The 26,130-nt window shown below is 47.0% G+C and overlaps 3 protein-coding genes across 6 annotated transcripts in view; 2 read left to right on the top strand and 1 right to left on the bottom strand.

Moving 5' to 3' along the window:
• The window catches only part of LOC119463345 (transmembrane protein 45B), a 128,849-nt gene extending 119,745 nt beyond the window's left edge, over positions 1–9,104 (top strand). Inside the window, exon 4 of the mRNA XM_049655359.1 lies at positions 8,401–9,104. Within this exon, the coding sequence (XP_049511316.1) occupies positions 8,401–9,104 (704 nt within the window). The remainder of the gene's footprint in view (positions 1–8,400) is intronic.
• Positions 1–10,227, top strand: part of LOC125940428 (transmembrane protein 45B-like) — a 75,877-nt gene extending 65,650 nt beyond the window's left edge. Inside the window, exon 2 of one of the 2 annotated variants that reach the window (XM_049656550.1) lies at positions 9,873–10,227. The gene's annotated coding sequence lies outside the window, so the exon portion shown is untranslated. Of the gene's footprint in view, positions 1–9,645; positions 9,840–9,872 lie in introns of those variants that run through there. The other variant, XM_049656549.1, reaches the window with a different exon arrangement.
• A 9,313-nt stretch (positions 10,228–19,540) lies between these two features.
• The window catches only part of LOC119463341 (4-galactosyl-N-acetylglucosaminide 3-alpha-L-fucosyltransferase FUT6), a 54,423-nt gene continuing 47,833 nt past the window's right edge, over positions 19,541–26,130 (bottom strand). For all 3 annotated transcript variants that reach the window (XM_037724148.2, XM_049656544.1, XM_037724147.2), the window contains exons 2-3: positions 22,706–22,863; positions 19,541–21,246 (exon numbers count right to left, since the gene is read on the bottom strand). In XM_037724148.2, the coding sequence (XP_037580076.1) occupies positions 20,024–21,220 (1,197 nt within the window). In that variant the 5' untranslated portion in view covers positions 21,221–21,246; positions 22,706–22,863 and the 3' untranslated portion in view covers positions 19,541–20,023. The remainder of the gene's footprint in view (positions 21,247–22,705; positions 22,864–26,130) is intronic.

Below are 26,130 nucleotides of genomic sequence, written 5' to 3'. Positions count from 1 at the left end.
ATCGAGAAATAGAGGTAAGTGCGGGACATGACAAGAGACTCCCCAGGGACATTCTAGTACTTACCCGATGACGATGACACACTGGCTGCACAACGTCACTTTATGGCCATGACGTCACCAATCCTCGCTCGGGCGGGCGATTTGAATTGCTTTAAAGGTACGCGGACGCTTCACACGCAATTTTCTCTTCAAATAAATCTTCTTTTTTTGGCACGAAACAACCGTTTCGAGGTTTCTGGTATGGTATTATAACAGTCCACGTTAAAATAATATTTTGCTTTAGTGTCCCTTTAATAGTGACGTGAGCTGGCGTATTTGGTCGTGCGTTATACAACCGGTACAGCCCTCAGGGACATTATGTTTCGTACTTGGCCGCCTTGATGCATCTTGTGCCTAATATCCTGAGTGCCAGGGCATAGCCACAGGAAGCGATGAATGCTTGCCGTAGACGCAGCAGCCGGGCACTTCGGACACGTTCCAGGGTTGTCAGTTGCAGAGCCCCAGGCTTAGGTGACAGAAAGTGTCGGGGCCACGGCAATCCGAATCTTCCGAGTACAAACTCCCTACAGCCCGGAGAGGTTACGGGGGACGAACTATAGACCCACTGGTGTATAAGTGCTCCTGTCAGTATGTTTTGAGCCAGTACGTACTAACAGCGCCAACAACCGTTACAAGTTCCCAGGACTGACTCTTGAAAGCTCCGGTATATATCGAATCATACCAGTGCAGTTACATATCAGCAAAATTCATCTAAAGCCAAATTCATCTAAATTTACCATCCACTAAATGTAATAGGATATTACACCTACACGTTAAACAGATATAAAGAACTAACATAACTGATAAACAGGCACTGGCAGTCGTGACGACATTAAAATAAATTTGCAGCTGCCCTTCAGGGTCGATATTTAAATTTTACACTGACAACCAGGCCCTTATTTTCTCAGTTTTTATAAGCCAAAATGAAGAATTGAAAGATGAATTAGGGAAATGCAGATATTCGCTTTGGATGTGTCACTTTAGCCAGGTGACAAACTTCCTGGCGCTGACGCCTTATCCACAGGTTACGCATTGAAAACAATGACATAAATGACACGATGCAAGTGGCAAGCATTTGTGATGATTAAAATTACAGAAACAATTTCCTGTTATCTTGGTATGGTCACGTGTCCTCTATGTGCATTTGTTCGCTGGTTTGGCTGGGCCTTTCGGCTTGGTGCTATCGCTGACACCATTTAGGCCTCCATCGGGTCGATCTTGCGAACAAAGTGCACGGACAGCGGGAAACTGAAGCAGCATTTTTTTTGTTTCTTCAGAGAGCAGCCAGCACAGTAAGGATGGGAGAAACACGAAGTGGAAATGCCAAGCGCACTGGCGGCACTGTTTGTGAATGACGATAACAATTCCCTCTTACCTCCATGTTTGAGGCTCGTGAAGCGCAAATTATTGTAAAAAATTAACACCTTGATAGTGTCATTCCAATGTCAAAGTTGTCGTTCACGTGATTATTATAATTATATATTAGACCCTGCACAATGCATTCGTCATGCTGTAAATTCGAGTGGACTGTTGTCAGCTGTCATCAGAATAGTGCTTCTCTATAGTATTTCTGTCAGAGCAGAAACTGTCAGTCTCCACGAGGCCATCTCGATGGAACTGTTGTTCACTTGCATATTGCCCTCATATGGATTGGACTCTGTACAGTGCTGACCTGGTTCCATTGGTCCATCAATCTTATTGAACTGTTGTCAGTTGTCCTCGGAATAGCGCGTGTTTGACAATGCCTTAATTCTGTAGCAATTAAGTTTCAACCTCGGCAGGGGTAGTCCGAGGCAAGAGTCATCATTCACCTGCCTATCTTTTTTGCAAATTTAACACTGTAGAATGCGCTAATTCTATCAATCGAAATTATTTTTGGTAGAAAACCGGAATCCACCTTGCCAGGAACTTCTGGATGCGCCGTCCGTTCATGGCGAAAATGTTTATGACTATGCTGCGACCTAGTTTTGAGATCCAGCTGGCCTACAATGTTCAGATTTTCCGTCACTGAAAAGCCAGAATATGTCTAGTTCATAACAGAACTGACCCGCTACACAGTTGCAATTTGAGGCTAAGGCAATCATTACCCGGTTCTCATTGGCCTATGTTCCAGTGCTGTCAGGTTGTTTTTACGAACAGTCATTTGCTTGAATGGAAAGAAGCAATTAGCCTGCTGTCCTTATAGCTCATCTGCTAGACCTAATTTGCTAGACCTCAACAAATGAATCATACTCACATTCCGTACTGCGTACCCCTTCATGAGATTGGCAGCCGATAAAACTACTACCCTCCATGGTTCATGCTCCTCTGCTGTATTTGATAATGGGGGATTGTGATGATGTGGATAGTGGCGTGCGGTGGCGAGAAGACCTGCTTCGAATGATGATTGTGTTGTGGCTACAAGAAGAGGATTGGTGATGATGGTAATGGAAGATGACGACACGTGCCACGAACGAAGAAGCGACGAGAGCACGCAGAGCGTGAGAGCGAGCGGCAGCCTCGAACGCAAGCTCGCAAAACGGCTGCTCCAGGCTCGGGTACCGGCGACCGGGTGTCCAGCTACCGTGCGGACCCGGTCGGGGATCCAGTTCGTGGCTGGGCTTTCCTGCGCGTACCGTGCGGACCCGGTCGGGATCCAGTTCGTGGCTGGGCTTTCCTGCGCGCCAGCGACCCTGCTGTGATAGCGGCCTTGTGCAGTGCTTCCTGCTGGGACCGGGACGCCTGAGCTACCAGCCTGCTGAGCGAGCCCGAGGACTGGCGACCGGGCGTCCTGCTACCGTGCGGACCTGGTCGTGGATCCCGCTCGTGGCTCTGCTCTCCTGTGTACCAGCGGACTGCTGTGATAGCGGCCTGGTGCAGTGCTTCCTGCTGGCCACCGGGGCGCCTGAGCTACCTGTCCGCCGACCGAGCGTGCCGTTTTAATAGCCGAGGCATTGCAGGTCAGGCATTACTGGCCAGTACAGCAGTGGCCTGGTGTTCTACCGGCCTGCTGTTTTTCTCCTGCTTCCACGTCGCGACAAGGGGCGGCGTGGTGCGACAAGGTGCGGCGCGACAGCAGCGACGTAGCCACAACGACGCTCCACCGTCACAACCACCGTCACGGGCACCGCAACGACGATGCATACGGGCGAGTGTTGAAGCATGAGTGCTAGGCACGTGTTTTATATGGAAGGACAACTTCTGGACTGTAGCCCACGTACATGTGTCTGTAAATCGTCTGTATCGTGTTAGCGTGTGTGTTTAAAGTCTGTGTTTCGTGTAGCAAACTCCCGTCTGCCGTGTCGTTATTAAAGGATCCTGGGCCCAACTGGAAACCGGCGAGTTTGTTGTTCTTTCCTCATCATCATAGGGATAAACAATTCATCACTTTCGTATCTTGTCGCTGCTTTAATGATGCAAGAAAAAGAATATCAGAACTGCCTCTTCGAAATTCTGGCCTGGACCTAACAGAAGCTGTTATTCTTTTGTTTGGAGCCTCTACTGTGGGATAGTCACAGGAATGCTTGCTCCGCAGGCTAGGGTTTTATCCAACGGAATGCCCTGTTGAATTTTTATGTTTTTTTTTCGTTTTTTTGTACTTTCAATGAATCATGGTCAATCATTTCCGCTATTATGGCTTTTACTTTCGTGTGTAATTTCACCTTTGAATAACGCTTACTTTAGAGCAGTCCTGAAAAATTCCTTTTGAATATATCTTCGAATAATATACCCATTCTTTGGCCAATCCCCCATAGTGGGCATGAGCCTCACGTTCGATGGGCTACTACAAGAACGGCCCCATATTGAACTTTTATGGTTTTTTTTTCGTTTTTTTTGTACTTTCAATGAATCATGGTCAATCATTTCCGCTATTATGGCTTTTACTTTCGTGTGTAATTTCACCTTTGAATAACGCTTACTTTAGAGCAGTCCTGAAAAATTCCTTTTGAATATATCTTCGAATAATATACCCATTCTTTGGCCAATCCCCCATAGTGGGTATGAGCCTCACGTTCGATGGGCTACTACAAGAACGGCCCCATATTGAATTTTTATGTTTTTTTTTTTCGTTTTTTTGTACTTTCAATGAATCATGGTCAATCATTTCCGCTATTATGGCTTTTACTTTCGTGTGTAATTTCACCTTTGAATAACGCTTACTTTAGAGCAGTCCTGAAAAATTCCTTTTGAATATATCTTCGAATAATATACCCATTCTTTGGCCAATCCCCCATAGTGGGCATGAGCCTCACGTTCGATGGGCTACTACAAGAACGGCCCCATATTGAACTTTTATGTTTTTTTTTTCGTTTTTTTGTACTTTCAATGAATCATGGTCAATCATTTCCGCTATTATGGCTTTTACTTTCGTGTGTAATTTCACCTTTGAATAACGCTTACTTTAGAGCAGTCCTGAAAAATTCCTTTTGAATATATCTTCGAATAATATACCCATTCTTTGGCCAATCCCCCATAGTGGGTATGAGCCTCACGTTCGATGGGCTACTACAAGAACGGCCCCATATTGAATTTTTATGTTTTTTTTTTCGTTTTTTTGTACTTTCAATGAATCATGGTCAATCATTTCCGCTATTATGGCTTTTACTTTCGTGTGTAATTTCACCTTTGAATAACGCTTACTTTAGAGCAGTCCTGAAAAATTCCTTTTGAATATATCTTCGAATAATATACCCATTCTTTGGCCAATCCCCCATAGTGGGTATGAGCCTCACGTTCGATGGGCTACTACAAGAACGGCCCCATATTGAATTTTTATGTTTTTTTTTTCGTTTTTTTGTACTTTCAATGAATCATGGTCAATCATTTCCGCTATTATGGCTTTTACTTTCGTGTGTAATTTCACCTTTGAATAACGCTTACTTTAGAGCAGTCCTGAAAAATTCCTTTTGAATATATCTTCGAATAATATACCCATTCTTTGGCCAATCCCCCATAGTGGGTATGAGCCTCACGTTCGATGGGCTACTACAAGAACGGCCCCATATCAAGAATATGCTACATAATCACTTGCTACTTTAGTTAGAAACGGATTGAAGAAAAAATGTCATTGCACAATGTCATGTGCAATGGGTCTCAGGATATTAAATGTGGCCAAGTGAAATGTGAACTAGATAATCGCCACGACGAGCAAACACGCATGCATGTACAAAAACAACACACTCAAACATGCCCGAAAATGCAAGAATCTCATTGATGGATTCCGTTTCAGTATGCAGATAATTTAAAGCGAAGCTGTTAGCCTCTCGGAGATCGGCATTTTTCGTGTCCTGTCGGTGAACAAAAAATATCATCATCAGCAATGGCTCATCTCCCTCGTAATGCATAGGCTACAAGCACTCAGCAAAGTGAAGCGAACAACGCATACAGTCATTGAAGTCACCCATCAATATAGAACAAGCTCAAAACAAGCATGCGAACCATCAATACAGCATTGCATGCCCCCCCCCCCCCCCCCCCCCCCCCCCCTCAGCAGCTGCAGTGGTGGTGCTGCAACAGCTTCGCTGGACATGTACTTTCGCAGGGCCGAAATGGCGAGCAATTTTTTTTCACTAAGTTTTCAACAAGCGCACAATATATTAACTAGATTAGTACAATTTGCCTATTTTGTTATTCTGATTTGAATTTTCTCGTGCAGTCTTTCATTCGTCAACAATCACTTTGTCAACTGGAAATACGGCTGCAGTGAACTATAGGGTGTGTTAATCCCTATGGCGCTTGCGATTTTTTTTTTTTTATACTGAACTGGTCATTACCTGCTTACAGCGCCGAACAATTTTCTTAATGATGGCCGGTGCGCAGTACGCATGCATTCCGTCATAAGAGAAAGAAGAAACAGCAGACCTCGCACGAGCCACTTGTGCAAAGGCACGACAACAACCCGCTCCAGAATACCCTGCCTCGTATCCCTGCTTTCTCGGACGTAAATGAATCAGTAAGCAGCTTCTTATTCTATCGCCAGCCTTAAACACCCTTCTCGAAAATCCGTCCTGTCAGCTTGCGCTGGGCATTGGTAAGTGTTCAAACTGTACTATACCTCAGGACCTGCAGCTCTGCCTGTCAACCAGTACATTAATTGTGCCGCATCCAAGTCCCTGCATTCTCCAGAATGGTTACCGTGTTACTTATAAAAAAAAATTGTGAGGATTAGCATTCGGAACTTGCATTGCGGGTTACGAGGTGCACAGGGGTGCGAGGCGACCTAATTCATTTTGACCCCCTGGAATTCTTTGCTGTGCATCCAACGCGCGGTACACAAGTTGCATTCAGCCCATATCGCAATGAAGCGAAAACGCCCAATGCACCCTGTTCTCCTGTCCTTTTCATTACCACTTCTACCTTCCTTTTTGTTCGTTCTGAGCTGCGCTACGAGCTTAAAAGCCAAAACGCCCGTTATCGAACCCCCAACCTCGTACTCAGTAGCGCAACGTCCAAACCACCAAGCGACCGTGGCGTGCGCTGCGTTGATTTTATTTTCGTAACTGTGTCTTCTTTTATATCTTTTCTACTTCAATTTCTTTAATACTGACTCCCGGCTTATATCTCTTGATCTTAACTCTTATTATTAAATACGCGTGTAGTTTGACATCAATTACAGGTATTATTGAAGGTTTATTAGCGTCTGCTCTTACTATATAAACCAGGCAATGAATTTTAAATGAAGCAGTAAATATCTCTTGCAGTAAATATCACATTCCTGCCACAAGTTAGCTGGCTTATTTTATGAAGCGGCGAATCTTGCAAAAAAAAAAAATGTAGAGTGCAGTTAAATACTAATTTCCACTAATTCACTTCTAGTTACTTTAGAGCACAAGTCCCACTTGCGGAGTTAAAGCTGAGCCGATAGTGAAATATTATTAATCTATCAAAAATCGTTAGCCTCAATGCTCCCTCGGTGGGGACTGTAAGGTACTGTAAATAAAATAAATAAATAAATATAGCAGCTGCTTGAAAAAATACGTACTCAAATTATGTGGCAAAATGCATTGATGTTCCACTTAACACTTATCAGCAATGCCGGAAATTGAGTGTTGTTAATTGCGAAGTGGCACACCAATGGTTTGGGTTGCAGACTTTGAGGAGGGATTTCTCGAAACTGGCATTAACCACAGGATTTCTCTTAAAGTGTCGCTTGATTGTTTACGCAGCTTCAATTCCGCTATGCGGACTTGTGTTCTAAAGGGATCGGTACAAAGATAATCATCACTATTTCTAATCAGCTAACATATCTAGCAAAATTTTCAATTAGGTAACGTCAATTTGTTATTGACCTTGCAAGAATGTCCACCTTACCAAGTAACGCAATTGATATTACAGAATTGCGATGTCTACCGCAGGAATTCTGTACGTCAGTGATATGTGTGTGTCTGCCTTCTGTGCGTATGTGAGGTGATCCATATGTAGCCTCAGTTCTTGGCTTCTCCCCTATGGGCATCCGCTGTGAGCATGGAGTATCACGCCCATGCAACAACATCGGACCCTCTTAGTCGGGTACAACTCCGTGGTCATACTTGGTATCATTATTAAGGCGAAAACCTTAGGAGTCTATGTTGGCGGTGACCTTGGCGAAACTGCGCCGTAACTAAAAATGGCCGACTCGGCAAAAAATACTCGGATTGACGTCACATTTCTGAGAGAGGTTCCTGTAAACAAAGTAAATTAGTGGCTTTAAAAAGAAAAGTTGGTACATTTCAGTCAGGGTGGGAATCGAAGCCGGGTCTCCAGGGTGCGACATTAGCACGCTTACTTGAAGCCACTGGTTCTGCCTTACTAAGCACTGGTTCCATGGTTCTGCCTTACTAAAGGCGTGCCTAGTGCGTGTGTGATTGCGCACGTCACGTCGCAGCCATCTTCCTGACAAAAGGTGTGGCCTAGTGCGTGCAGTGACATGCTGCACTTTAGGTGCTACGTTAAGTGTTCATATGTGGCGCTCAGGCAGTCGCCTTATTGCCCCACATGTACTTGCCATAGCGGCTCGTTGTGTCTTGCAAGAAGTCTAGCCCCGATCGTATAGCTATATGTATTACCAAATGTGCGGCAGGCTTTCGGCTTCTTATGTTACCAGAGTGTCACACCTGCCAAACGTTTTCACTCATTGCAGGAGAAGTGAGAAGTAGCAGTGACTCAGACGTCATTCTCTAGCAACCAGGACCATGGGGACCTTCGCCGGCCACGCCCTTCCCGGAACGTTCCTCTTCATTTTGGGAACCTGGTGGGCCTTTAGCGCCTGGCGCAACTACGTCCGCAGCAAGGAACACAAGTGGCGCTACACATGCCGCGCCTGGTACGTGATGCCCGGTGTGTCCCGGCACATCTGCGTCGAAGGCCTCACCAAGATCATCACCTGCTCCATCGGTGTCGTAGGCGAGGTGGCCACGGCCATCGAGCACGGCCACTTCATCCACATGGGCAACGCTCAGCACGTCTCCATGTACCTTTTCTATCTGCTCAGCGGCGTAGTCGACGTCATGACCAACAGCCGGTTCCCGTTCCCAATGGGCACCGACCACGTCACGCTCCTGCTCGCCGTCACCGTAGAGGGACTGCTGTTCCACTTCCATCTGCACGGAAGACCCCACCTCGACGTTCTCGTCCACACGCTCCTGGTCTACACCGTGGCGGCCGAGGCGGCCTGCATCATCGTCGAGATGTGTCGACCCCGAAGTGTTCTGGCGTCCCTGGGTCGCGCCTACTTCTGTCTGTTGCAGGCCACGTGGTTTTGGCAGGTCGGATTCATCCTTCACAGCCCGCTTCCCGGACTTCCGCCATGGGATGTGCATAGCCACATGGACATGATGCTGGCCGCCAGCGTGTTCACCTGGCACATGATAGCTCTGCTGGCGTACCTTGGAGTCGTGGGCGTCGTGGCTTGGGCCGTGAACAGAACGTGCGGCAGATGCCGTGACGAAGGCTCTTTGGAGGTGCAGGAAGAGGGTGACTCGCGCTATGCGCTCGTCACCGGGTCTCCTGTGAAGATGGCTGGCCGGGAGCTGTTCGCGGGCGACGGTGCGCCGACGATACACGCGGCGCTCAGTGACTACAGTGACGATGACGCCGCTTTCATGTGAGCTGCTCCCGAAGCTACATGAAAGAATGATGACGATGTGCCTTTGTCGGCGGAGTCAAGAGCAGTACTTCACAAAGCTTAAGTCTGCCACGGCCAATAAAGGCGATGAGATGGGGACAACTTAGCTGAAATGACACCATAGTGTGTGAAGCAGAACTAGGTGTGTGAAACTGAAGAAACTGTACAGTCCCAGTGGAAAAAGATTAGCACAAGTGACTGGTGGCCGGAGCAGCACATACCATTTTCCAAAGCAGGGGTGGCCGTCAGAAAGCGTGTCGTGATTTTGCCGCTCTGCAGCCATGAATCACTTGTGCCTCGTGCGATGATTCTGCCACTCTTGCCGCCAGTCACTTGTTGCCAATATTTTTCCGCTGGGACTGTACTTCTTTGTGGACATTCTCTTTTTTCTGTAAAGCACTGGTGTTCTTGCAGTTGTCATTGCTTGGTGTGGTGCGGATGTCTGCACATCAGACTGCACATCACAAAATCCATGTGATGCATTCAAGACCAGCGAATGCCAGCCAGTCTGCTAAAGACGAAAGGTGCACATTGGGTAAGACTTAGTAACAAGGCAAACTCTACACTTACGTCACCGTCCCGTATGAACAGAACCCTGTAGCACAGCTAAACCAGTCGAGATCAAACTAAATGAAAATTGTTATTTACTAACGGAACACATAACATTTCTGCTTCAGTTGTTGGCAGAGCCGAGCATGCTAATTCAGCTTTTTCCTAAATCCTAGAGGCTACATTTTCGGACATACATAAGACTTTGTTTTCTGCGGTTTTCAAGGCCCAAGCACATCACAAGCTAGAATACTTGCGTGCCGACCGGATCCAACGCTGTAATGCACCTAACCTCCAAAACTTATGCGGACGGCCCACATTAAGCGAATATGCATAAAGCCTACACCACATCTGTACTTCGGCATTGGTTTCGAGTGTCACGCTGCGCATACACCGTTGTAGACAGCCGAGCTGCACAATTTCTGCACTTCTCGTGCATAGTCGTCTACAGGTTCACAGTGGCGCAGGCGAAGTAAATACCTTAAGAGCTGTCCAAGATAATGGCGTTCATGACGTCACTGGCTGTTCTCACCATTATCATAGTCTCTTAATAGTATCGATGGACTATGCCATCATTAGGCGCGCGCAATACGTCAAAAGCATGGCCTTCAAGATTCGATTCCATTATACTGAGTGAGCCGGCGCTCTGTGGGTGCGATGTGGACAGCCGCGAATGAAACCTTCTACCGTCCTTTCCCCACCGTGTCGTACGGACAAGATCCGCCGCATTGTGTCGAGCCTCCCTGCCGATTCCCGAACCAGTGCTGCCGTGGACGCGACTAGTGATAAACTCTTGAGGGAAGACCATGCGCACAGCCTCTCTCTCGCTCTTAGTGAACAATTCCTGCTTCCCTACCAAGCACACTCTAAAAAATGTTCGGACCATTTGGGGTGTATCTTGTTCCCAAACAATCACCGTCATCTACCTTGCATGACTTTACTTTCTTTAATGCTGCGCGCCGCTACTTCCGAGTCACGAATGGCATGCGCGTTAGCAGCATGACATAGCATTCTTGATAGGGAAGTAGGGAGCGTAGGGTTTTCAAGAAAAACAAAGCAAGCCATGCAGATGATTATTGTTTGGGGACAAGATACGGCCCAAAGAGTGTGCAACGTTTTTTTTTTCTTCTTTTTCTTTAGAGTGCAGAAGCGAAGACCTTGACGGAGCACGATAGCTCTTCTCTTTCCGGGGTGAAGATTGCAATTCAAGGTGAGTGAGTGGTCTAAGTTCTGTGACCGCCTCCGCGCGCACGCCAAGCGTGGTCCGGCGACGCACCACCAGATGCCGCGCACAGCGGAAGGCGGCCGTGACATCACTTAACTCCTGTATGGGCTATATGTGGCCCTGGCCCGTACTCTCTGCCACGGAGCGCAATAGCGCCCAGTGCATAGGCCTAATTCCCAAGGTTCAGATCTGTGGGCTAGCCTTGGTGCATCCGCAGTACCTGAGCGGCGGTGGTTCGTCGAAGTCTTCGAGAGCCTCATCAATGGCCGCTGCAGAGATTGGCACCCGCTCATACGTCATTGCACCGTGGCGTGAATTGTCGTTTCGTTCATGACTGTGCTGTGAGAAGGAGAGTACAGCGGAGTCATCTAAAAGGCATAGCAACATCGCTAAAAGGGCATTGAAGGGGCACTAAAAAAGCACGCAACTTCTTAAAAGGAACCTTTAGCTCGTGGCCTCCCCAGATTTCCGTATTTTCATATGCATGTAAAACGCAGAAATGCTTTTATGAGCCAACCGCTGTACCGATTTGAATGAAATTTATTTCATTTGAGAGATAAAGTGATATTATAGTGGCCCTAGCAAGTAGAATTTTGATTTAGGACCAATATTTTTACAAACATTGCGAAAATTTGTAAGTTCAAAAAAGTAGGAACACGAAGCAAGGAAATCTTACTGTACAACAAAAACAGATATACTAATTTTGTCAACTGAATCAGTTAAGAGCATTCAAAGCGGCGAAATTCGATATATGAATTTACAGCATACGTGGAAACGTTACACTATTCACAAGGGTTTTGCAAAAAGCCTATACTGAAATGTCTGGTATATTTCAGAGCGGTGTCAAATATGATAACTTTGCGCACTTTACAGAAATTATCAGGTGCCGTTTACACAATTGTGATACCGCTTTTGAATGCTGAGTTATAGAGTTGTAAACTTGATAGTCTCGTTCTGTAAAATTTTGCAAATTTCAAAACATTTTCTTATACAACTGGCAGCCTAAATAAAAAAGAAATGTCCTTGCTACAGTCACTATATTTTAAATCCTTTAACTGCTACAAATCTTATCAAATTTGGTGCAGTGGTTGCGGAGAAAAACGATTTTGCCATTCCCGCGTAGATAGGAGTTCCCAAGCAAAAGCTTCATCTTAATGCGTCTTTGGATATCCGGGCATAATCGAACCTACCTTCCCACTTATCTGGCGTTAACAATAACGCTGTCTCACAGGCAAGTTTGACAGCTCAACTGAAGATCCAAGATAAAACACAAAAGGGACATACGCGGATCCAGTGACACCGTTGTCCTGTGTTCCGTTTATCCCGTATATGCTGCTTCGATTTCCTTCTTTTGCTCCATAGTATTCATTAGTGGTAGTAAGGACAAGAGGGCAGAACTTCCCTTTCTTCCAGTTCGGGCTTAAGCAGTTTCGCCGTTATGCGTGGTGACGTCATTGACTTTCGTCAGTTCTCTCGTATTTCGGTACTGCTAGATTAAGAAGAGGTTCAAAAACATTCAAGGCTTAGCATTTTGTTTGTTTAAAACACATCGCAATCATTTATTGATAAAGAATTGACCGAACCGGAGAACACTATGTGGGCATCAAATATAATGCACGGCCCGTGGCACATTTGTTTGATTATATCCTTCGTAAAACATTTAGGGCCGAAAGCGCGAACACGCGAACATTTCGTTTCCTGCAACGCTTAGCTGACCTAGAAAGAAAATTTACAGATTATATGACATGTAGCACAAAACCACGAAAAGATGAAACATATAGAACAAATTACGGTTTACGAACACTGCAGAATAGACTACCAAGACTAATGAATAGTTTAAGTCATAAAACTATACAAATAGAACACACACCATTTAGGGAACTTTGTAACTTGCTCGCGATGTGATTTATTTTCAGAATTTTCTGTACAGGTTAGATTTGGCAAAAAAGAAGTATTCTTAAGCAAGTGTTTGAAAGTCTCTCGCAGCCTTTATCATCTACGTTTCGAAATGTCCCGAGAGGAAGGACACTGCGTTACACCAAGAGTGTATTAAAACGAGACTTTCTTTGCAAACTCTCCCAGATTTTCCTGACCATGGCTCCTGGTTCGGTGCTGCTTTCTTGCTTAATATATATATGGATATACCTATATACAAAGTTTACATGAAGGCACCAATGAAGCGGATTATATAAACTTTCTATGCTTAACACGTACGTATGTCCAGCTCTATTCTGCATGACAAAGAACTTCCTACATATACCTCGAATACATAAGGTCGGCTCACAGGCACCTCTAAAGGCACTGCGATCTGTTATTAGAATGGTTATTTGCATTTTACGAATTCTTCGATTTACTTTAATTTGATTTAGCCATTCAGAGTGTGCCAATGAGGGTATGGCCCTTCTTGACCAATCTTCAAGAGTGGGTATGTCCCACTATGCACGATTCTTTCATAAAACACGAAGATATAACGCATGTTCACAGACATCGCTATAGCACACCGATCTGATAATAGAATGATTATTTACATTTTACGAATTCTTTGATTTACTTTGATTTGATTTAGCCACTCAGTGTGTGCCAATGAGGGTATGGCCCTTCTTGACCAATCTTCAAGAGTGGGTATGTCCCACTATGCACGATTCCTTCATAAAACACAATGATATAACGCAGGCTCACAGACATCGCTAAAGCACACCGATCTGTTATTAGAATAATTATTTACATTTTACGAATCCATTGATTTACTTTAATTTCTTTTAGCCATTCGGTATGTGCAACTGAGGCTGCGGCCCATCTTGACCAATCCTCAAGAGTTGGTATGTCATACTATGCACGATTCCTTCATAAAACACGACGATATAACGCAGGCTCACAGACATCGCTATAGCACACCGATCTGATAATAGAACGATTATTTACATTTTACGAATTCTTTGATTTACTTTAATTTGATTTAGCCATTCGGTGTGTGCCAATAAGGGTATGGCCCTTCTTGACCAATCTTCAAGAGTGGTATGTCCCACTATGCACGATTCCTTCATAAAACGGGAAGATATAGCGTAGACCCACAGATATCCCTAAAGCACACCGATCCGTTATTATAATGGGTAGTTATATTTTACAAATGCTTTGATTTATTTTAATTTGATTTAGCCATTCTGTATGTACCACTGAGGGCGTGGCCCTTCTTGACCAGCTCTCCAAAATGGGTACTTCCAACTGCGGCCAAGTACAGCAACCGCGCACAGAATCTACAAATGTTGCTTGATATACGTCGCACTTTTCTGTACATACACTTGTCACCGCCAAACGGTACGCATTGCCGTTATCTGTAAAGCATTTAATTAACCGATTTACTTAAGCTTCGCTTCCCATAGATTCCAGCATGTGCATTGGATCTGCTGGATTTGTAAAAAATTCTTTAGCAGACATGGCGGGGACATCGGATGGGCATTGTGACGCAAAGTTTTAACGTTACTGATTTAATTATAGAGCTCTCCGAATAACTATAAGCCCTCTGTTTTTAGGGTATTTGCATGCGTTATATGACAGCTGTGCACAGGAGACGGTGGGCTGACGAAGAATCCGCTGTTCGGTGACTTCAGCGAAGACGACGCATTCGCAAGCTGCACGGGAGAACAGTTGGGACGTGCCGTATCGGCGGAGTGTAGTACCAGTACTTCACAGAACTTACGCATGTCATGGCCAGTAATGGCAGTGGCAGGAACGGGCAGTTGAAGTGTCAACACAGTTTGTAAAGCAGAACTAGGTGTTAATTCTTTTTTCGGCTTTCCTTGTTGATATTACTTCGTGGTGGACTGCCTACTGTCGAATGAAACACTACTCGAAATGTCAGTAACGCCATCTTACAGTTATCATCTCTTTACTTGGTGTCTTAGTTTGACACATTACCTGTTATTGATTCGCACGTGGGTAGAAAATACCAACCAGCTTGGTATTGACGGGAGGGGCCCAACCTCACAAGCTTTAGTAACACAAACTTGACACTTTCATCACCGTTCTATATTACGAACCTCACTGCAACAAATCAGTCAAGATCGCTCGAGCTACATGTTTACCGTATCAAGGTGTTCAACTATAAGCGGAATCACGCCGAACCGATATTACGAGCGACTAAATAACCTTTATACCCATTGCAAAATGCTTATTAGGCAATGAACAGAGGATGTCAAGTAAAAAAACAAAAAAGACGAATCGGGGCAATCTGGGCAGTGTTCTGGCGAAGTGAAATGTGTGTGAATGAATGACCACCTTTGTAAATATTTCTTCAGAAGTGCTTTATATGCGGGCAAGGTGGTGACGAGTAGTTACCTAGCTTGCTTGAGCTAATCGGGTATCCTATGCATATATTGCAGTGTAACATATAGTTTACCTATTTCTCTTACATTTTCGGCTGTTTATTAAAGTCTTGATCTGCATATTGCACAGTTACCCATGCCTGTGGCAACGGCGGCTCTATCAATCTCTCTCCTGCTTCTTTACCCCACCAATACTCTAATCATGTCTTGCTTATCTCGAATGCTGACCGGTTAATGCTTCGATCTGTTTTCAATCCCAGGGCTTCTGGATGGTGGAAGTTTCTCACGAGTAATGCGGGGTGAACATCTAGGCATTCCATTACATAGAATATTCCGAGTCGTCTCCAATCTTTTGCTGCAGTACACACCTGCCTCATTCAGTTGTGAATAGCTGCTTCGGTGTTTTTTTTTTTTTTCTGTCCTCACGCAGCCAGCTCGGACCTCAAATAGCAAGGCACTACTGTTCTGTTATCTATAGATTCTTCCTTTTAATTTCTTTTTAACGCGATAGCGTTTAGGGCTCCATGTCGCAGAAAATCCGGCGTCGGCATTGGCGCCCGCAGCCGAGAAAATCACCCCCAACCACGTTTAGGTATGCCACCCCCTTCTATCATTAATGTTGCTCATACCTTGTCTTGCATTCTTGACAAAGCTATTCCTCGGAATTTCGAGAATGACAATCCACAAACAAATGTCATGAAACAAAACACCCACAGCGCATGCCTTTTATGTTAAATCTTCTCAAACTGATATATTAAAAGTGCGAAACAAATACGGAAACCTGAAAATGATGCAATTTCTTTGGCGCGGTTGTGCACTACCTCCGCGATCGTCCCACGCAAGAAGCCGCGTCTCCACCAGAAAGCTCGCCTACGTGCATAGCGTTCGCCGCCAATGTTTGCCAGTAAACATTACGGTTGCATAAACTGCAGTCGTCGGGAACCATGCGTAGGAGTCAGGGGATCTTTGAATGCTATCGCGTTGCAATCTTGAAAGCAAAGCTTAAGTGTCCTCCAATTTTTTTTACCATTCGTGTGAACCGCCACGGTCTTTGTTTACATTCTTTGCATCCATTTTACTGTGTCTGTCGCTCACCTTCTTTTTGATGACTCCTGGTTGTCTATTTACACTTTCAATTACCCTGTACTTGGTTGCCAACTTTCTTCACCTCTTCCTCCATTCTGTGTCCACGCTTTTGAGATACAGGTCAGATATTTGTGCACTTTAGCAAACCATTTATTTTGATCGATGTTCCTGAGCCTTTCTTCGAAACCACTATGACCGCCAGTGCAGGAGCGCTGGCGGCGCTATCTCGTGACGCTGACAGAACTAGACAGCACATTTCAAGTGCTAAGACAACGTTCTTACCCGAGTGTTGTAGCAAAGGCGTTGGCCGCAACGATCACCATACAGTGAATTTTTTTAAGCGAAGCTTTGGCTCGCTTGTGCCGGCGCACGCGGAAAACTATCATCATCAGCATTGGCCGAGCGTCGTCTTCCGCAGCTGGCTGGTTGGCACCCCTCGGGTCGCGCTCGTGCCCGGGACGCGCTCGTGCCACTGCTCCCGCGTTCGTCTTCTTCCACAGCTTGCTGCGTTGCCGATCATTATTCAATCGTAGAATTTCACTTCTGTAGTTGTAATGGGGAGGCCGCGTTTACGGGGGTATAAGCCATGGGTTAAGGGGGTATGAGCCTTTAGTTGTCTTACGTGACGGACAGATTTAATTTTGAAGCAATTTAATTTCGGAGAATCTCAAGTGGCAATGGCGGGCGAATGCTGCTAACCACGCTGCCGAGCAAACTCGAGATATCGAACGCAAGCGACAACAGCGACGAGCAGAGAATCGTACAACGCAACGGAAGGAAAAGTTGCACGAAAGGGAAGGACAATCAGTAGGTCAGGTACACACACGACAAGCTTCGTTACCCCCCGTTTCTCGACCGGGGAAAAGCTGGTGATTATTATTCATCCCCCTTTCACAAGAACAATAAGGCAACACGGTCGTTTTTAACGAAGTAAGGTTCAAGAAAGCCTCACCAGATGGCGCTGCTAGCGCCCTGTTTGCCATCGGCTTGTTTTTCTGTTACCTAAACTGATTACGATTGCGAGCAAGATAAAAAAAAAATGTCACAGTTTCGCCCTAAGGGCGAAGCGATGAATGCGATAGCAACACAGCAATGTCATACGAAGTAAGGTGAGCGGCTTTGGTAGCAATATGAATTGTAGTAAACATGAGCTGATCAAGTAAGCAGGTGTGCTGCGGCGTAAGTAGACCGACATGAAGAGAGACTCGATGACCACGAGAAGGCACGTGTGAAACGGTGGTGTTGCTGAGAAGCGCTTCCCGTGGGCAGCGCGTGCGAAGGGACACACCTGTAGCGCTGCACTGCCGAACCGGGCAGCATTGCATGTGTAGCGTGCGTTGGAAAATGTGGCCCGACTATTACTAACTGATTGAAGAAGCGTGGTGTGAGCGCGCACAAACAAACATGAATAGATCACACTGAATGACTGCAGACAACGACCGTCAAAACGCTGGCAGCGAGCGGATATATACGCCGCAGCAGGGGGCGAAGGTACGCGCGGTCTATCGCTTTAACGGAAACTGAGCGGCGAATGCGCATAAAGGTCAGAGCCGTGTGGAGATAAGAGACGGTGCGGTCGACGAACGACGAGCGCGGTTGTTGGCAGCGTAGAAGTGCGCCCCCCCCCCCCCCCCCCCCCCCCCCCCCGCTCTTTCCGGCGCTGGCTTCCCGCTTCCTTGCTTGCGCGTGGGAGAGATAAGAGACTGTGCGGACGAGCGACGAGCGCGGAAGTTGGCAGAGAAGTGCCCCCCCCTGCTCCCTCCGGCGCTGGCTTTCCGCTTTCTTGCTTGCGCGTGGGAGATTGAGTGCGTTCGCTCTCCGTGATAGCGCGCGTCCCCGCACGCTGCCTCTGGGGCATACGGCGCGCGGCGAAGATTTTATCTATACGGAACCTCACGGCGACGGCGACGCCGACGGCAGAAACCCGGTTGAAGTGTCCATATAATTGCTATCGCAATAAAAGAAACGTGGGAAACTTGCACTAGTGGTCCAAAGCTGGTGATCGACCTAGCTTCCAAGTTTTACTAGGCTTGGCTAAGTTTTGCTAGGAAATGCTAAGTGCTGCTAGGCACGGTATTCCGAATCGGCTCGCCACCGAGGCGCAGATTCTCGCTTGACCGCGCTTCAAGATGTGCGGCTTCTTCTTCGGGTGTCCGGATCTTCTTTGGTCGTCCCATGTCAAGGCTACATGTACTCGCCACAGAGTCAACGAGAGTTCTGCCGCCGTCGTGGCGGCCGGCTCCGAGCTATATCTCCCCGGTGACGTCACGGCCAAGCTGCGCCTCCGCACTTGACGGGGCGTGGCTGGTCGAAATGTTCAGAGCCGCCGCCAGGGGGGGGGGGGGGGGGGGGGGCTGCTGCAGTCACAGACATCGCGCGCCTTCGGCGCGAACGCGAGTCGGCGCACACTCGCAGAAATGTAAGAAACTGCTTCGTTGGCCCCATTTTGAGGGCAATGCGCTTGACCAAACAGAAGATTCTTTTAGAGCAGCGCACCAACGTAGTCCGCTCATTTGCTGGAGACGGGAAGTTTTTATATATGTAGTTTTACAGCGTAGCCGTTTACTTCTAGCCCCCGTATGCATTCTCCGCATGCGTTCCAACGGGGGGTACCATGGGCAGCTTGCGTCCGTATCGGCGACAGGAATGGAGACGATACGATCGCACGGGATTGTGCACATGGCCTACGCTTCTGTGCTTATAACGACACGCGCGTCGGAGGTACTGGCGCGGCTGTAGCCGCCGTTGCGGCAGATACATGGGAGGTGCGGTGACCGCGGCAGCGCTCGTGTCGGCGTAGTGTGGTGCCGTATGAAAAATAGTGCATGATTTCAGAATGTATGCAGCCTAAACAGCTTCACTGGTAATCCGTCGCCATATGAATGTTGCGTCACCACGAATTTTTTTTTATATAAGCATGGTTCTTCAGCACATACATTTGTTAGCGTGTTATACATTTCACTAAAGCGCCACCAGATGTAGCGAATGAGGGTGCTCTTCCAGGAAAGAAACGCTATGCCGGACGCGATGTTGTCGGACGCGATGTTTTCACCTGACCGCGCGTGTGGTCAAGCAAACATATAAATAAGTTGTGCGCAGAAGGTGTACACACAGCAACATAAAAAGAAAGTATCGAAAATCACGTGAGCAGTGCACGAAAATGTTTGAGCGCTTTGCGGACCAACTTTCCCGACACCCAAACGCACTGCGAGACGTGCGAGTGACGCACAACACGAGTAAGAATAACCTCCACTTTAATGCATTTCCTGTACCCACTTTCACATGCACGAACGCGCTTGGACCACAGGGCACTGTTTATTCGATGCTGTAATTAAGCGGGCGAATACGTTATGCGGCCTAAACGCCATGATACACAATCGCCCATAAACAAAAACAGGTGACATGAACATAGAAACAAATTCTTTATGTAGGTAACCGTCCAGGGAAGGTGACTAGAATTGTCAATAAACAGGAACCGCGTTTGCACAAACATACCACGAACGGCTACACACGATCCCGTTCGAAGCTTATAAATGTAAGCCGCACAACTAAGTGTCCTTGCGCGGGAAGCTCCCGCGCACGCAATCATCACGCAACATAGCTTTGTTTCGTGACTAGACGTTCGCCACGCGAAAGTCGAAATGCGAGTCCATGGGTATATCACCATTGAAAAAAGAACATAACCTAACGTACAAAAGGACATATTACATATCACACGCTTTAGTAAGTAGGCACCCACACGGGGGGCCGGCAGTCTGTCTTCGGATTCCAGAAGCTCTCGAGGTTGTTGTAGACCTTGGTCGTGCCCTGAAGGCGATTCACAGCCTCGCACATTCGACATAAATGAAGCGACGGGGAGCCAAAGTAGCCGTGCTCGTTTCTCACGACGTACTTTCTCTTCCACGCGAAATACTCGTTGTAGGCGCTCGCGTTGCCGTCCAAGTACAGCAGGTACCTGGCAAGGTCTTGGGGATCCCTGAAGTCTTCCACGTGGATGAACGAGTGCGGCGGCGCCAGCCTGGCGTACTCCTGCTGGGACGCGCCCATGACCACGGGCACGACCTCCTTGTGGTAGGCGTTCCACCAGAGCTTCTCGGTCACGTACTCGCGGCAGTTGCTGTTCTCGAACGCCAGGTAAAACTTGTAACCTCTGGTGGCGTCACAGTCGCGCGTGAAGTGTCCCGGACAGACCTTGGTGCCGCAGCCGCCGTAGACGTCCACCTTGACGTGCTTGGCCAGCTCCTTGACGTACGGCCAGCGCAAGTTGGCCCCGCCACAGTTGCTGCCCAAGATGGCGACCAGCTTGTTCTTCGAGGCCGCGTAGTCTCGCTGCACCGCGACCTCCGGCTCGCCGGGAGGTTCGGGCAGCTGGACCGTCCGGCCGTAAGGCACCGGCACGTCGGAGTCGCCGCGGTATGTCATGCTCAGGTTGAAGAGGCCGTTGTAGTGACTCATGTTGTAGCGCCTGGTAAGCAGGAAAGTGTGCAGCGGGGACTCGTCGGTGAAGAAGATCCAGAACTGGCCGGGTCTCCTGCGGGAGTTTGGCAGCGTGTGGGGTCCCTTGGTGAGGTGCAGGTGAAACATGACGGCGTCCGCGTCGGCGATCCTGTCGTTGGAGGTTTCCAGGACGCAGTTGCGTACGCTGCACAACGCGAACGGGTCCTTCTCGGTGTCGCCGAAGGAGCGCAGGAACCGTCTCGCCATGCGCTTGCCGACGTCCCAGATGAGGATCCTGTACGTCGTCGACGACGCCAAGGCGTCCGCGTCGCCGAAGGGCAGCGACGCGGGCGCGATCGCGTTGTCGTCGTTGCTCACACCAGTCTTCAGCAGGGATAGGAGGAGAAGACTGAGCGAAAAGATGGCGGCTACGAAGTAGAAGTACTTGAAGTTCTTCTGCCGCAGCATGATGACCCGCATAGCATCGAGCGTCTCTCTCCCAGCACCTGAAAGCACGAGAGAGAGAGAGAGAAAATGTGGTCAAGACACAATGATTTCAGGATGCTGAGAAAAGGCGAGGTTAACGCTTTCAGCACTGAAATTTAACCTGCTCAAGAATGTCTACTCGTTTTGTGCTGCTTTAGTACCGCATAAGAAACATTTAAAAATGATCATTATATTCTGAGCGCCACATCAGTATGGAAGCGTTTTCAGCAGTGTTCGCACATTCACACGTTGGAAAACTTACATGAGTTACATGAGTTTACAGATAGTGAAAGGTCTTGAAGGCCTTGCACGTGAGGCCTTGAAGCAATTTTTTGCAGTTCGTTTGCACAGCAGTACATTGCACTTCAATTATCTCCTGCTCCTCCGTGGTCGCTACATCGGTTTTACCATCGTGATAGGTGGCCGGTTCCTTTCCAGTGAGCCGCAATTACTGTCACCCACGACTGCAAGAAGGAGCTGTCCGTCCTACACTTTAACCTCACCGTCTTCTACCTACGACACACGCCGTTCCTATAGTGCATCGAGCATACTTGAGTCCATCCTGCACGTATCTTTCTTTAGTTCCCCTGTCATTAAGTAACATAGGTGATAATTATTTTTTGTCGATGAAAAAGAAATATGTATATATAAAAACAAAAACAATTAAAGAACAGAAACGAGAAAGTTGAGGCTGCCACAAGCAACAGCGTCAAGCAACACACACACAGAGCACTTACAACCACTGAGCCCCGGTGTCCCATATTTAGGTCACACAGATCATCTGCGAAAATGCATGTTTTGCAAGACAGGGGTAACTGAAGATCGCAGCGAGAGGCCTTCGTCCTGCAGTGGACATAAAAATAAGCTGATAATAATGATGATCATCATCATCTGCGGGCAATGCGTTCATCGGAGTAAAAACTTTCCAATATATTTAAAGTCTTGAGCATCTTAGAAACAACATCCAATGTTCTGATTGCTAACATGACAGCAGTTAGAGTAAGAAAAATTGTCAAATATGCGATTACCATACCTGTGGTCATTTTCGCCTTGGCCATATTGGTTACAACTCTATACGCGTTCTGTGGAAGACAAAGACGAAGAAACTGCTGCCCATGCTGACGCAGATGCCCAGAGAATAACTGCAGTTTTCGTTTCAGTTTCTCGAGCATTTACGTATCGATTTAGAACCATTTATCGTGTCCTTACAAGGCACCTGGGCCGAGAAATTTACTGAAGTATACTTGCACGATATTATTGTGCACCGCTTGTTTAATTTCTTCCTTTGTGTTTTTATTGATTTGTTTTACTTTTCTAGGCAAATGCCGAGCCCACAATGACTAGTTCGTAATCGCCCCCGCGATCTCGTGCCTCAGCAGCACAACGGCACAGTAGGAGCCATTGTGTCACTCCGGAAGGTGTCAATTAAACGGCGAGAATAGACGGTATACGTGAGAAAACGTCACGCAGCATAGTTACCTTGCTCCCCTGTGTAACGATTGCACAACGACGTCAGGTCATGGCCGGAAAGGCGCGCTCTGGCTTCGGCGCGTGCGCATCACCGGAACGCGATCCGCGTGTCGGCGCCGTCCTCACATCCGGGCATTGTCTCTCCGAGCCGCGTGAACCGGGAGAACCTGCGCAAACCGAGCGACAAATGAGAGACACGTCAGTCAAACGCAACATCGGACAGTCCTTGGTGGCTGTCATTATAACTACGGGAGCAAAATCACAGAGCGTTGGCTTGTTCGTAAATTACAGTTTACGGGTTACCAGCTTACAGAAGCCGAGCACGCCTACAGCATACCACAGCAAAGCTAGCAGCGACATCATGTGATGCATTGTCCAACAACAATGGCTTTGAAAACTATTTATGTCGCGCGAGTGTTCTTTCGAAGGAAAGTACTGCAAACTAACGATTACGCTCATACGAGCAATTCGGAATATGGAAGGTCATTGAAATATTAGCTTTATGTGCTCCCTGTTGTTCAACTCTGCACCACTTGATGTCACTATACGCGTTGTTGCTGGCGTTCACCACCACTCCTGTAACCCAGTAATTCCGTACAAGCTAGAACTGTCTAATGACTGTTCCTGTCTATGTCGCCACGCAACAATAAACCAGAAGACAAGACGCATATAACCGGCTCTGTTTATGATAAACTCGGTGTTATGCACAAAAACAATACAAGAACGACGTTAGAAGGGGACGAGATGTGCGGCTGCGTCCCGTCCCGTTCTGAAGTGGTTTTTGCATTAGTTCTGCGTTAAACAACGCGTTAATCCAAACCAATGTATACAACCGAAAAGCTTAAACAGCAGCTTCATTACTATACATCAGGCAAGAGCAAGCGTACTTCACTAATGAAAGTCTAGATCCATTCCGTACAGGAATTGGTAATTCACTTACGTAAACATTGCAACGACCACCCAACATAACAAGGCGTATTCAGCGAGAAAGAGGACGCCGATCTCAGGCAATCAACAGCGCAAAATAGACGGTGTCGTTGGGATTCGAGTGTTCCTTGCATTTCTGGGCCCATGTTCGTCCAATGAAGTGGATTCTTAACTCACACTTGTGGCTAGTGTTTGGTTCCTCGCCATCACTACAACAACGCGACAATATTATGTTTTTATCGTAAGTCGGTGGAAACGCGGTCGCCAGCCACTGGCATGGCGCAATCGCGTGCGTTCCTAAACGGTGCATGCATGTCCGGTTATGTTCGCGTGGTTGGTTAGCCTCGTCATTCAAGCAGGAGGACACAGGACCTGTCCCGTCGCCTATAGCGTTCGCGTGCAACCGATGTCCACGTGACACATACCCCGACAACCGATATATGGACCGGCTGTTGCCGCCCGGTGGCTGTGTAATAGAGGCAACCACGCAAGCGGACAACCAAGCCGCGCTCGTCAACAACATTTCCCGCGGGCGCACTTTCGTGTTGATCTAGGACACGTAGTCGTCCGGGACGCGACGCACGATCACCTGAATGAGAAATGGCGCTGGTCTCGCGTGCTCTATTCAAGCTCGGTCGAGCCTCTCAGAGGGCATTACACAATAGGCTATAGTTTAAGTTTTGTTTGTTGGCCATGACAGCGCTTCACTGCGCTGTTTTTGTTTGTTTTTTTAATAACTCGGGACGAAGTTTCCCGTCTACCCTTCTGTCTGCATATTGTGTGCGCGTGCGTGCGTGACAGTGTGTGATTCGAAACGAAATGAAAGTATGGCCCCACCACTTGGCATGCGACTCAGGAGGGCATGCCGAGTTCTTTCCCGAAAAATAGCGTTGAGGAACTTGAAAGATATGAACGGACTACTTCATAGATATGAACGAACACAAGGCTTGATCGTAACGGCCATACAAAAGGGCGTTGTGATGTGTACCAAATTACGAGCATACTTATGCGGGTAAAAAATTCCAAGCAAACTCAACTTCAGTTGACTTTTGCGTAATGCGGAACTGTACGTAGGTATCAGTACGGAGGCGTTGTTTGTTGCGACACCCAGTGACCCAAGTTTGCATAAAAGACGTTTGAGTCAAGGAGGTCAAAGAGATTTGTTACGAAGTGACCAACCTGGCGACAAGGAGCGACGTTTGAGGACAATACATATCGCAAGTCTCTCTCCCACGTGGCTGCATAAAAATTTCATATATATACTTTCATTTCATTTTTTGTATATACTTTCATTTGCACATTATGCCGCACCGCAACCATGCAATGCGAGAAAAAAAAATTGCAAGAAAGCTGAAATGAGTTGTGAGGAACAGAGAAGTATATAGGATGCGGTGGAGCGAAAATGACGTATACGACGCATAGTACAATCCAAACACAAAGTTAAATGCGTGCGACGTCACTGTTCGAGAGTCTGGAGTTCCAAACTTATTCATGATGCTGCAACCACTATTAAGATCATAATCTTTTATTTATTTATTTAATTCCCAATCCGTTTTTAAGTATTACGCCTACTTTCCTGATCCCGCGCTCACGTACACGAACAAGTCATACTATAAAGGCTGCTACAAGTCATTCATTACGTGCACAGAATATTATGATTAAAAAAAGTGTCCAAGCAAAAATTACAATCGCTCTTCGAAAGACATCCGAAAGTTACGCACGTCCATGAAGCCTGCCTATCAATCGCGGTTATCCCGAAAACGCGCGAAAGAGACCAAGATAGCCCGTGCCTAATTATCCTTCCAGCAAGAAGTCGCTAATGATTTGAGAACTTAGAAGAAACAGCTAGCCTTCAGTTTCCTCCATGAAGGAGTACAGACCCAAAATTACGAAGCATTACAAACTACTGTACACGCTTTTCGCACGTAAAAGAACCAGACTTTGCAAGTATGATAGTTGGGAAACACTTAAAATAGTTTAACTTGATACTAAAGTTGCTTTCGAAACGCGAGACCTGCCGTCACAGATATCATCTTGACGTCATGACAGAGAGCAACGTTTTCTAGAGTTGTGTATAGCAGTAAGGTTAGATATGATGACGCGGCACTTACAGGACATGCGCAAGAGTTCTGTGCGCGTTTCTGATGCTGCGCTAGCATGGGCAAGCCGCAGCGATTGCAGGAACGGAGCTAGTCGGCGCATCATGACGTCATGACCATCACGCATGCATTTCCTGGGTAACGGAACCGAAACTGGCTCGTAGAAACGAGTATTGCAGAAATTATTCAGGGTTCTCTAACGCACGCCATATTTTCCAAGGGTTGTCAAAAGGTTTCGTAATTCATATATAACACCAGAAATGACAAATTCCACGTCAGTATTTCACTAAATAGCCGCAGCGGTGGACCATGACCAGGGCGTTGCGTCGCTAAGCTTGAGGCAGCGGGGTCTACCCCGGCCGCGGTGACCGCATTTTATAGGGGGCCAAACGCAAAAAAAAAAAAAAA

Source organism: Dermacentor silvarum, chromosome 9 (assembly GCF_013339745.2).
Source record: "Dermacentor silvarum isolate Dsil-2018 chromosome 9, BIME_Dsil_1.4, whole genome shotgun sequence".
Classification (NCBI taxonomy): domain Eukaryota; kingdom Metazoa; phylum Arthropoda; class Arachnida; order Ixodida; family Ixodidae; genus Dermacentor; species Dermacentor silvarum.
Note: the sequence above shows the minus strand (reverse complement) of the source record. Positions and strands in the feature narration are given on the sequence as shown.